The sequence below is a fragment of the Podarcis filfolensis genome (genome assembly GCF_964270895.1).
Source record: "Podarcis filfolensis genome assembly, chromosome: 10".
Taxonomy (NCBI): domain Eukaryota; kingdom Metazoa; phylum Chordata; class Lepidosauria; order Squamata; family Lacertidae; genus Podarcis; species Podarcis filfolensis.
This window is the reverse complement of record NC_139612.1, coordinates 36402546-36416393: the sequence shown is the minus strand read 5'-3', so window position 1 is coordinate 36416393 and position 13848 is coordinate 36402546. Positions and strand designations below refer to the sequence as shown.

At 40.6% G+C, this 13848-nt stretch overlaps 1 protein-coding gene across 1 annotated transcript in view; it reads right to left on the bottom strand.

Annotated features, from left to right (window-relative positions):
- The window catches only part of TMTC2 (transmembrane O-mannosyltransferase targeting cadherins 2), a 192264-nt gene that overhangs the window by 70485 nt on the left and 107931 nt on the right, over positions 1–13848 (bottom strand). The window contains exon 4 of the mRNA XM_083573344.1: positions 1967–2081. Coding sequence (XP_083429470.1) covers positions 1967–2081 — 115 coding nt within the window. The remainder of the gene's footprint in view (positions 1–1966; positions 2082–13848) is intronic.

Here is a 13848-nt window from a genome sequence, read left to right as displayed (position 1 = left end):
AACAACAACAATTCAGTGCAATTTATAACAATTTGATAATGGTCAGAATGCTAATGATCTTGTCACATCCTATATCCATATACATATATAAAGCACCATATAAACAATACCATCAAAATGCAGCATTCGTGACCAAATCAGTATATTCAAATGGGTTCATGCATCTGGAGGCTGGCATATGTACAGGCTTCTCAATGAATATACGTAGATGGAAACTAACAGACATTACATAGGAGTGAAATCATGATGACTGTTGTGGGCAGTAGCTGGAAGTAGTGTTATCTTCACTGGAAGATATGAAGACCACAACGTGTGTGTGCGTGCGTGCATGCACTGTACTTCTATACCGAAGAAGTCAAACATTTATGCACCATTACAGTTCTTCTTGCAATTCTGCATTAAGCCTGGCTTCAGAAAAGAGAGCACGAACAATTGCTTCAATAAGCCTGCTTTTAGAAATGTTCATGTTTGATCTTATGCTTTTTATTTGCAAAACTTACTCTTCATTACACATTTCTTGATCTCTGCAGCATATTAGAAAATGAGCTTCCAATTCCTAACAGGTGTTGTTATGAAGATTAATTTATCAATTACACATTACCACCAAACAATTTTTTTGTAAAGCAATGGTTGTTACAGAGAAAGTTATATTCTGAAGCTGTATTCTAATTTCATTTCACATTAATTCATATGTACCACAACAAAGAAGACAGGAAGGTGCCATATGGTACAACTTAAGTGGCCTGACTAAGCAAGTGGTAACTTTTTGGACAGGCAAGGCAGACTAGGGGGCTAACTGTATCTAGCTAGTTAAGGCTGCAGTGATTCTAAATAATCCTAGCACCAACATATATAGCACTGCACACACCACACACATTGTTTACAAACTTTTACTCAGAATAGTCCTATTGAAATGAATGATCATGACTAAGTTGGGTTCATTAATTTCAATGGGTCTGCTCTGAATGAAAGTAAGTTGAATACCACCCTTTGTATTTACCAAGAGCCTTCCTATCCAGAGATACTCAAAGATGCCTTCAAAAAGTCTTCACATAACACAAACTGATTAAGGAGGTTGACAGGTTCTTTCAGGAATGAATTTCATCATATCGGTGTGACAAGGCAGAAAACTTTCCTTAACCTCAACAACTTCACTGTGCAGCATATAGAACGCAGAACAAAAGATTCCCAACAGATATCACACAGCAGGGATAAATGATGGAGGAATGCATTCCCAAAGGTTCTGTGAACCACTTTTAGTACAAATATATTTGTGGGAAACATGACTCTGATCCAGGCCATTTTGGGCTTTAAAGTTAAGCGCTAGTGGGGTAAAATTGGGCTCGGGAGTACTATATAGGCAAGTATTTCAGATGAACTAAATATGGTATTGTATTCTCTCTGAATTCCACCACTGTTAGAAGGCTCGCTACAAGAATACTGCATTAACCTTGAACTTCCAAGTCATTTTCTAAAGATAGCTCCATGCAGATTGCAACACAGTGGTCTAAACAGGAGATCCCCAGAACATGGAGGATGGGTGTCAAAGAGAAATGGCTATAATTGTTGATTCCCTAACTCAAGCTGACAGGCAAAGTTGTACTGCTTCAGGATTTTTGGGCATGCTGAGAAATACTAGTGAACGGTCTCTTTGTTGGGGAGGGGCTGGGACATAGGCAAGGGCCTATTCAGAGACACAGCAGCAGCACACCAGATCTTTAGGGAAATCAACTTCTACTACTCACCGCAGAACAGAGTTGAAATACATGATGATCTGATAAATGTGGAGAACAGAAGGAACCCTGTCTATCTGAGTTTGAAGTATGATGAATGAAAGGGCAAGGGGGCAGAGGCAGAAAAAACAACAGCTAAATATCATCTCCATTTCCAGAAGCCAAATAAATGGCCTCATTCACAACCAGGCTTTGCAGATGAAAATAGCATAAGGAAAGTCATGCATACTTACAAATTATAAAGCATATCAGCCATGTTGCTGCGGTAGTACAAGGCATTCCTATAGGCGCTTTCAGCTTCAGAAATCTTGCTCCGACTCTTCAGAACATTTCCAAGGTTACCCCATGCTGCCGAGAGAAAAAAAAGCAGTATTCAGAGAGAGACAGAATCCAATTATATGGAATGTAGTACCTGAAGATCAAGAAGGACCTCAGGGAGAAAAACCCACACAACTCTCTCTTTTCTTTTCTCCATCCTGGAGCAGCAGAAGAAAACATCCTCTCTTTTTATTATACTGCATTGTTTCTTCTATTAGCAACAACAATATGCATGCTCTACAGTTTAATCCCCAGAGTGCATATATATTGGGAAAAAGTCATTTGTTGGTAGGATCAGGAGCAACACTGGAATGCTGAAAGTTGAGAGGAAACAAACAAGTGAGGCACAGCAATTGTATCATGCAGCCTGCACAGGCCTCGGATAACACAAGAGGAAATTCCCCTGGAGATAGCAGACTTCAAGAGCATCAGCTTTGTAGCATGGGCACTTTTATACTGTTTTATTTATAAATGACTTCTATTCAGCAAAACTCACCTTCAGAGGCAGGACATAAACAATCAGGATTTCAATGGGACATAAAAGCAATTACCGTATCATAGGTATGCTTGAAATCAATAGACAAGTAGATGGATCAGGGAGCATTACCATGTGAACAACTGAAGTACACTGGTATGCAAGAATAGACAAATGAAACATAGATTTGTGAACAAGTGGGTAGATGTCCCTACAACATTTGTGTTACGGTGTGAAACGGTAAAGTTCAAGTTATCGGATCTGGGCAACAGAAGACAAGAACATTATTGATTCTGCCCAAGTCGCTAGGAAATAAAGAAATAGAAGATGGAGGGAGGGGAATTATAGGGATATCCATGGCTTGGTCAAAATCAAGGGATTCTCCTTTGCAGAATGCAACATTCTCTGCATCATTTTCCTATATATTTTTAGACTGACTCTCAACATTCTCAAAACAAACAAACAAAAAAATTCTTTCCAGTAGCACCTTAAAGACCAACTAAGTTAGTTCTTGGTATGAGCTTTCGTGTGCATGCACACTTCTTCAGATACACTGAAACAGAAGTTGCCAGATCCTTCTATATAGTGAGAAGGTGGGGAGGGGTATTACTCAGAAGGGTGGTGGGAATGGGTGATTGGCAGATAGCTGTGATGAGCCTGTTGACGACTCTTAACGACTGCAATAGGTCTTACAGGAAAAGGCAAGGGGTGAGAAGGTGAAAAATGGCTTTGTCATGTATAATGAGATAAGAATCCAATGTCTTTGTTCAGACCAGGTCTCTACCAAGGTGCTACTGGAAAGAATTTTTGTTTTGTTTTGTTTTGACTATGGCAGACCAACACGGCTACCTATCTGTAACTCTCAACATTCTGTGTAGCTTCATATACTGTAGTTCAGCTCCAACATTTATATCTTCCAATTCAGGCAGGTGCATCAATGTCTTAAGAGCACTAGGCTAGTAACTGGCTGGCAGAGGCAGTATTAAATAATGGACAATAGATACACTCACATGTATCACAAACATAATAATAATAAATAAATAAATTATTTATACCCCGCCCTCCCCGGCCAGGGCCAGGCTCAGGGCGGCTACAACCAAATATAAATTACAATAAAACGTACTGGGGGGGGGGGGGACAGTAAATTAAAATATGACTTAAAATACAGCTTAAAATATAGTTTAAAATGCAGTCTCATTTCAGTAGTAGCCCATAAATCAAGACCATAAAGGGAGGAAACACCAGGTATTCACCCAAGCCAGCTATCCATGCTGGTCCTACATGGGCGAGCAAAAAAGCCAAGGGAAAATTTATATAGCAAATCCCTTATAAGGGGTCAGAGCGAGTCCAAGCCGAAGGCCAGGCAGAACAGCTCCATCTTGCAGGTCCTGTGGAAAGATGTCAAATCCCGCAGGGCCCTGGTCTCTTGTGACAGAGTGCTCCACCAAGTCGGGCCAGTGCTGAAAAGGCCCTGGACCTAGTTGAGACCAATCTAAGCTCCTTGAGGCTCGGGACCTCCAAAGTGTTGTTATTTATGGACCTTAAGGTCCTCCGCGGGGCATACTAGAAGAGGCGGTCCCATAGGCGCAAGGGTCCTAAGCCACATAGGGCTTTAAAGGTCAAAACCAGCACCTTAAACCTGACCCTGTACTCCACCGGGAGCCAGTGCAGCAAGGACCCCATAAGGGGTCCTTTACTTTACTTTGCTTTGCAAAGTAAAATTGCTAAGATGCTAGTATGGGACAAGCTTCTTTAGACCACAGAAGTATTTCATATTTCCTTTCATTAGTGCATTTAAATGAAAAAAGAAAGACTTCACAACCAAAACTACATGGCAAAGAGTGCTTCCTATGATACCATATACGCAATAAAGTTAAACAAACACAACTGCAGCATTATCTAAAATGTTTAAGATTGAAAGAACAGCACGATTGGCTTCAAATACCTGAAGGGGGCATTTGGTCTTCTGTTTCATGAATGACAGGCCCTCGTGACAAGTGTCAAGCTGTTTTTGAAACTTACATTTTCAACCACTGTTTCCAATACAGCCTGGGAATCTGCTGTTGAAAGAGGGAAATCCCACTGGCCATAAGCAACGCCTTGGGCTTGCCTAAGGTAGCTGTTTGGATCCCAGGCAATAAGGTGTAAGAACAACAATAGATTTCTGTCAACGTACACATCTCAGAGTACTCAAAACACTCAATAAATGTACTTTTGAAATATTTGGATGTGGAGAAAATGTGGAGATAGTCACTAAAATGTCAGTTTCAATCTACTGGAGGAAATGAATCCCCTCCCTCGTTTTATCTGAATGGCTTTTCAGAAAATGGGACATGGCAATAACGTCCAAATTAGCACATTATGTTTGGGCAAGAGAATATGTGATGTATTGAAAAATGAACACTTTTTATGTCTCTTTGGAATGAGTAATTTGGCAACATTGTGAGACCTTATTCATTGCTTTTGCTAAATAGTGGCTTGTAATATTTGATTGTAACTGAGAAACATCAAATCTGGCAGGCCCAGACATGTGAAATAGTAGCTTTCACTATATGCACTCAACAAGTGGCCAAAACTAAATTACAGTCAATGGGTTCCAAATCTAAGTCAAAATGTACAATGAGGATGAGGAGGAGGATAGGGAACCTGTGGCCTTCCAGATGTTGCTCCCATCTTTCATCACCTCTAGACAGCAACGGGAATGGGTCTGGAAACTGGAATCCAACAGCACCTGAAGAGCAATAGGCTCCCCACTCACTGGATTACAGGAATGGGACCTATGTGTGTACCTAATACACATTGGAAAACAAACGTTAAAAAAAAATATGTAACGAGCATTGTTGGATTTTGTTAAGTTGTGGGTGAACATATCAGACAACACAGCAATTCTTCAAACAGCTCTTATTTATTCAGAGGCCAGAACAGAACTGAACTGAAGGATTCAGTCAGCCTGCTTATATAGAGCTCCAGTACAACGTAACTGTAACAGTTTTCTAAAACTATCCAATCACTGAACGTCAATTTCGATCCCTTATTTGCATAACTACAGTATCCCCCTGCTGGCCCAGGGTGAGAACTTCAGTACATAACAGATTTCCTCTGTAATGCTCTATAAGCTCCTATTTCACAAACACACCTGGGGTTGAGAAATGGAATACTGGGTGGAGTTGAATTATGACTGGGCAGGTACTTGTCCCTGTGTTACAGATGCATTTACCCTAAACAGGGACAAACACAACAAATGCCCAATCTGGATGACTGCCTACAGAAGACACTGATGAAACCACTTCCAAAGGTGCTCAGCTAATTAAACCACAGTATCAGATTCTAAGTTTTCTTCATTTAATGGAAGGAAATGCATACTAAGCAAGACAAGCTCTAAAACGTTTAGGTCTTGGTGATATATTGTTATTAATGTGTGCTTTAGGGTTAGGATATTGCTGGGTTTTATTCCTTATTTTCTTCCTATATCACACAGCACTAACGCTATGGTTGCCATAAATTAGCAAGTTTAAAATAATACAAATACCTCCGTGACAAAGCAAATTTCCTCTTTAAAATACTTCCATTTATGAAAACATGCCTCCAGCATTAGAGAACAGTTTTGGCTCTTGTTTCATATTCACTGACCATCTAAAGGCTGGAACAGTTCAATCCTTTCTCTTTAAAATTCTTTGTTTCCATTGTTTGCAGAAGCTGTCTTTACTGCCTTGGCTCCTTTTCAATTCATTTTTGTTCAGAGTGAACACTTAGCTGCAGCATACTTACTTCAAAATTGACTTCATACATAACCATGAAACACTGTGGTATATTAAAGGAAAACTGACAACATTGATTTCAGAACAAATGTCAGTAGACCTAGTTCAGAGGTCATGGTGAAATCGTGAGCTTCAAGCTTATGCATTCTTTCCTTCCCATGCAAACTCTGTTCTCTCCTCTATCTTTTTTCTAGTGTGAGCAATCCACAGTTTTCCAAACTGTCCAAACTGGGCAAACAATGGTTTTGCAGAAACAACAATTTGTTTCCAATCCAAACTTGGAAACTCAACTCAAACTATAGTTTCCAATTATTATTTGAAAGCAAAGCATACGCTCCTTTTATGTCTCCCACCACCACCTCCAGCACAAAATGGTTTGTGTGCCAAGTCTGGACCAGGCTTTTGTCCAAATTCTGAAGATAATCATGGCCATCACCTATGGCCTGATTGCCGCATTACAATGGTTAGAAGGGCACTTCCACTGCCATTGTTTCTTGGTTACAACCAACTCTGGCCAACCCATGTTTAAAAACCAAAATGGTTTATTTATTTATTAAAATTTATATACTAATTGATTTCAAAAAATTATCAGCAAAAAATTATAAACAGTTAAAAGGAACTACTTGAAACATTCAAAAACTAGGCAAAATCAGCGCTAAGTTCAAAACCAGATTAAAACACACACCAACATTCTACATATCTGATAACACTGATGTTAAAAAAAAGAAGTAAAGGACCCCTGACAGTTAAGTCCAGTCGCAGATGACTCTGGGGTTGCAGCGCTCATCTCACTTTACAGGCCGAAGGAGCCAGCATTTGTCCGCAGACAATTTTTCTGGGTGATGTGGCCAGCATGACTAAGCCGCTTCTTGCAAAACCAGAGCAGCACACGGAAACGCCATTTACCTTCCCATCGGAGCGGTACTTATTTATCTACTTGCACTTTTTGGGGTGCTTTCAAACTGCTAGGTTGGCAGGAGCTGGGACCGAGCAATGGGAGCTCACCCCATAGCAGGGATTCGAACCACCGACCTTCTGATCGGGAAGCCCAAGAGGCTCAGTGGTTTAGACCACAGTGCCATCCGCGTCCCCTAACACTGATGTTACTTTACCCTGAATCTCCTAATGACATTTCCCAGTGACTTCATATATGCAGCACTGGGAACAAGATGGAACCCTGTGGCTACCTATTATACAGATATCTACTAAGGGTACCAGCCAAAATCAGCAACCAGAAGCACTAAATGCAATAGCCAGTGGAACAGCTTATTCTGTCACTGGGGCAGAGACTGTTCAATATAAAGAGCCTCTCAGCTGAACAGTTTTGATGAGCACCATTCACCTATAAGTTTTAGAAGATTAGAAATAAATCCAATATCTTTTTTGTTTGTTATTAAACTTTTATGGGCATCAAATTCCTAGACCATGACAGATTAGGTTTGGTGTTATACATCATCCTGCACCACCTTTCCTAATCCTCACCACCTTTTCCTAAAGACCTTTTCATAGCATGCTATAAATTACAGTGGCAAAACATAAAGAAAGATGTACAACACACATCAACTAGGTTCAGTTGCGCTGCAACATCCGCTACTTTCATTAGGGCTTGTGTCAATTCCCCTGAAACCAGCAGCTAAAGCATCTCTTTTCTCACATCTGAAGCTCCTCAAAACAAAAAACAGTCTAATATTGTAGATAGTTTTCAAGGTGAATCACATCAGTTGCTTCTGTTCTCTGTCAAAAGTACTTGAAAACCTCTTATCTTCCCTTGAGCACTTGACTGATATTAATAATCATCAACACTTCTGTGACGCACTGAAGAAGTACCTGCACTTCGCAAAGTAATTTTCAATAAATCACCATGGGGAGGTGCCTCAAAAGGCAGGATGTCATTGTGTGAGCCTGAATTCACTGCCTTCAAGTTGCAAAATCTCCTGGGGTGGGGTGAGCGAATCAGTGCAGAGCCGAATCATCATTTCAAATTTGCATATCACAGTGAACTGTTAATCCCACAGCATATTCAAGTACATATTAGACATTTGTGTTGCTCTGGCCTTCTGGAATGTACTGTTCAACATTCTGAGTTCTACTACCATCAAGTGTAGGAAACATTTTTTAAAAATCTAGTTGAAAGCATCATTATTTCTGGGCACTCAGGAAACAAAGCCCTTGGAATATCTTGTGCCCTGCAAAGCAAAAGGTATAAAATTGTATACACTTTTATGAAATACACTTTATTTATCTGCATCTGGAATTTTATGTAATATGAGAAATCTGTCAGCATCTCTTAGATTAATTCTGTTACTGCAAGCCAAGGTTTTAACTCGCCAAAATAAATGCTCTTATAACTCATTTCTTAATAAATAAATGTTTTCTACAAGCTCAAGTTCCAAAATTAATCTGTTTTATGCATTCATTTTACATACAAGCAAATATCTGCAATTGCTCATGCTAGCTCAAGTCTGACAACCAATATTTCTTATAATGTCCATAAGGTATACTTTTTTGCATTAGCAATGTCATGAATATAGTTTGTTCAATGTCACTGTTCAATTTATTTCAAGAATTTAGGAATCAATGGGAGTTGGTATACACTAGTCAATTGTTCCACAAGTCTGAAATTCATTTTAGTAATACGAAAATAGATTTTACAAGAACTTTTGACAATGTGGTTATAACAGCTTTCTTCAATCAAATGCAGCTTATATAGTTGACACCAAAATGTACTGCCATGATCCCTAGGATTTCTTCCTAGATTCATTGGTTCATATATGATATGCGCAAAAGGACAAAAGGACATGAAGGTGTTGACAAAATGTATTTCAAAATCTGAGAGGAATTTGAGAGCATCCTGGCCAAAGAGACTAGAATGTGTTTATTTAATTGGAACCAATGGCCTGATCCTACAACTTACTACACCAGGAAAAAAGCAATTAGAATATATCATTATAACATCACAGCATAAGCTGTGCACGGGTCTTGCTGTGCAAATGACAGCTGATGTATGTATGCAAATAAAAATGGTTTTCCCAGGAGAAGCAAGTGGAGCTTGGCCAAGTGTTTAGAATTTGCTTTCCTATAGGATGTAAGATATCCGTCTGAAATAAGACAAACAATGAAATTTAGAGTTGTGTACAGCCAATACAATCCACAACCCTATATTAATTTACGCCAATTGTCTGAACTTAAGCTCTTAAGATCAACTGCAAACCATTGTTCAAACATTCAAAAGAAAGTTGCAGGCAGGGAAACCCAGCCAAATGGGTGGAGTATAAACAATACAATTGCTATTACTATTACTAATAATTTTACTTAAGGAAGAGTTCACCTTAATTAACCACAGCCACTCTTCTCCTGATCCTTCTAAAAACAAAAACAAAGAAAGCCACTGTTAAGCGGCATGGCTCAACTAATTAGGAGTTATTTAAATATAACATTAACCAACCCCCCCAAACCCTGAGTATACCAGAAAAGCAAATGGGCAGACATACAGAGGTGATCTTCCCAATCTTTACTCTACAGCTTCCCCTCAGTTAATGACTGGCAGATTCCCTGCCAACTTGGGGTCAAACAGACTGGCCTTTGCATATGAGAATTGTAGGCAGCAGCACAACATTCCTTTGAGCTGGTACTCTTGGGTATCCTTTCCTTCCCTGAAAGTGAGCAAAACTGTGTGTTATGCATTTTGGAGTAGCTCATTTTCACTTTGCTCACGAACTACATAAATATGAAATGGCGCTCTACCTGCCCTGTCGATCGGAAGGGCTATACTCCTATTTTATTTCTGTTTCTCAAGTAATCCTGAACCTACCAGTATTCTGCAGAACTTCTCCAATTGTTCTCAGAGCTCACTTTCAAAAAACATCTTCAGTTTATTTAACCCTTTTAATGAGAACTCCTAGAAAATTAAGTTCCAAAAATAACATATGTTGATAGCTCAGTCAGTAAAGCATGAGACTCTTAGCCCAAGGTTCATGGTTTGAGCCCCATGTTCAGCAAAATATTCCTGCACTGCCTGGACTTGGAGTAGATGTTCCTCATGGTCTCTTCCAACCCTACAGTTCTATGATTCTATGAATAATGTCACCCCATACATGCCAAATCAATCACTGCGCTTTGCAGAAGAGGGCCTTCTGCATTTTCCATTTTATTAGGAGGTCCATTTTATAAGATACAGTGGTACCTCGGGGTTAAGTACTTAATTCGTTCCGGAGGTCCGTTCTTAACCTGAAACTGTTCTTAACCAGAAGCACCACTTTAGCTAATGGGACCTCCTGCTGCCGCCGCGCCGCCGGAGCACGATTTCTGTTCTTATCCTGAAGCAAAGTTCTTAACCTGAAGCACTATTTCTGGATTAGCGGAGTGTGTAACATGAAGCCTATGTAACCCAAGGTACCACTGTATAGGCAAACAACTTTTGGTGTGGCAGCACCTGCACTTTGGCACTTCCTCCTGTTGCAGTCTCTCCTGTTTTCTTCAGTGCCTTCCTTTTTTCAACAAGCCTTTTAAAGCGAAGATTTTTATCCCAGTCCCTATGGGAGGCAAAATTGTTTTTCTATTGGTTTTCATAAGAACACAAAGAGAGCCTGCTGGATCAGACCTAGTCCACCATCCTGCTATCACAGTGGACAACCAGATGCCTGTGGAAAACCTGCAAGCAGGACCCAAGCCCAAGGGAACTCTCCCCTCTTGTGGTTTCCAGCAACTGGTATCAAAAACATTGCTGCCCCCAACTGGAGAGGCACAGCATCGCTATCATGGCTAGCTGCCACCTTTCATTGTTAAAATTGCTTTGGGGGAGTTTCATGGCAAGCGATTCATAAAATGAGATGGAAGTTGAATAAATGTATAATTCTCTAAGCCAGCGGTTCTCAACCTGTGGGTCCTGTTGGACTACAACTCCCATCATCACTGAGCTCCTGCCTTGCTAGCTAGGGGTGATGGGAGTTGTAGTTCAACAACATCTGAGGACCCACAGGTTGAGAAAGGCTGCTCTAAGCTTTGTTCAGGCATCCCTACATATGAGAATGGGAACACAGTCATTAGCCCCAGCTAGTGCTCCTGAGGGCAGGCCCTCACCACTTCTCATTTTCTGGGGCTGATTTTCTGCATCAAGTTGGCTAATCTAATCATATAGGCAACCTTGCACATTCTTGGTTGCCTCGTCTGCTGCACTTCAGCCTGAACGGACCGAGGGCTACAGGGGTGGGCCATCAGGAAAGTGAAAGAGAGAATGGCGAGAGGGGAAGCATTCCTAACTTATCCATCTTTATCACAGGCTCTCTGTCTCACTTAGGAAAGCAGGCTAGAGGCATGTGTGTTGTTTGTACCTTACAAAGAGTAGCTCTTTTAGTCTCACCTTTCTGGTAAAGCCTCTCCTCCTCCTGGAGGGGAGGGGTTGTGATCTGGAGCCGTTCCGGCCCCTGCTTGCCATCATTGCTGCCGCGCCACGCTCCCCAGTCTTCCAATCATAGGGAAGCTCAGGGGCGGGGTTTAGCTGCTCAAATGCAGCCGCGGCAGCTCTTTCCACTCATTGTGCTGCCGGGTTTCAACGAGTCACCCACCCATCCTTCCCTTTAGTTTATCACTTCGTGCTTGACATTGCTATGGACTTCTGGTTGGTCGCCTTGGTTGCCCAAGGGGCCTGGTAGGAGTTTTTACTCAATTAGCAAATTGGCACCGGCCACTTGGTTTTTCGCCTACTTCGCACACTTACTCTGATCCTGCTTCTGCATAACAGCCAAAACTGTTCAGAATTGAGTGCTACCTTCACAATAGTCTGAAATCCCTTATGGACATGAAAAACATACTGTTGTGTTGTTGTGTCTATATACAACAGCAGGAACTATATTCTTCCATGTACATCATATAAGGTATTTGCTGTTTCCACTGCTATAATAATGGAACCACAGGAAGTAGATATGAAGAAGTGAGACTAGGAATGTGAAAGAGCTGAAGAGAAGAGAACTTTTCCAAGTTTTGGTAGCCTCTATGAATCTGATCTGTCTCATATTTTGCTATGTAACTCTAGTTTCAGGAGTGCCAGATAATTTCATGATGCTATCAGATGTGATGAGTAATGTTGCCAGAAAACTAATACAGAGGTCTGAAGTTCTTCTATAGGGGATAAACTTTCTAAACATTATGGGTTGAACCCAAAGGTTCCAACAAAAAGCCTCTTCCCATCAAAGGAAGGCAATCTTTGCTTCCCATCCATTTGTTTCTGAAATACTGGACTGTTATTTACAACAGGATAATAACACTATGCACCTCAGCACCCATTTCTCCACCCTTAGTCTGCATTTTTAAGCTGCAATTTATAAAACTTTATTGCTAAATGTAGCTTGCTTTGCTACAAATAGCAATCAGCAGATCCAAGTCCTGCAGTATACTTGAAAATAATACTGTTTCTTACATACAAGCCATTTTGAATTTGCTTAAATCTAACCTAAATTTCCCAGGTGCACTGCTGCGGCCACACACCATGTGAAACAAAGACAGGCTGTTCGTTCAGATATGCAGCTATTAACAGGTTAGATTTTCCTAACATTTCAAATACCTGGAAAATGCAACAGAGAGATGTTTCATCAGGGAAGCTGAGAATAAATCACACTGTTTATGTAACAATACTGATGTTTCATCGTAAATGTCCAAAGGACAGTTCCACTAATATTAAATGTCTGTGTTGGCTGTCTTTTTCAAGTTTCAAGTTTGGCCATAATCAAAGGAAAACAAGAAAAGGGGGGAAAGTTGATCTGATCCGCAGGTTTTAGACACCCCACTAATTACCAAACTTTTCTTCGCTTGTGGAAATAGATTCAAATATCTGAATCAGAAACAAAGGTAAAACATGTTCATACAGGCAGAGGGTTACATGGGGGTTATGTTCCAAAGAACCATGTGCATCAGTGAAATCGCATATAATCAAAACCCATTGAAAATGCCTGCAAGCACCCAGTTCCGCCCCCATTCTGCCCAACCCTATCCTGCCCCACCCCACCCTTTTAGTGATGTTTCAGTGTTTTCTTTTTGATGTTTCCGGGTCACTTCCAGGTTCAGTGCAATGCATGTATACACGACCGTGCGCATATTGTAAGTGCGTAAACTGGGGGCCTGTCTGTATTGCTTATTAAGTAACAATCCATTATAGCATAGTTTGTTAGATATGTAAAATGTTTGCAAAACATTTTTGTGGTTGTTTTTACTGCATGCTAAAATGATTCCTCTTAATATGGAATCAAAACAAATCTATATTCTATATGATTGTACTATTTGTATGGTATGCTACTATACACTAGTGCATGGGTAGGCAAACTAAGGCCTGGGGGCCGGATCCAGCCCAATCGCCTTCTAAATCCAGCCAGCAGAAGGTCCAGGAATCAGCGTGTTTTTACATGAGTAGAATGTGTCCTTTTATTTAAAATGTATCTCTGGGTTATTTGTGGGGCTTGCCTGGTGTTTTTACATGAGTCAAATGTGTGCTTTTATTTGAAATGCATCTCTGGGTTATTTGTGGGGCACAGGAATTCATTCATTTCCCCCCAAAAAATATAGTCTGGCCCCC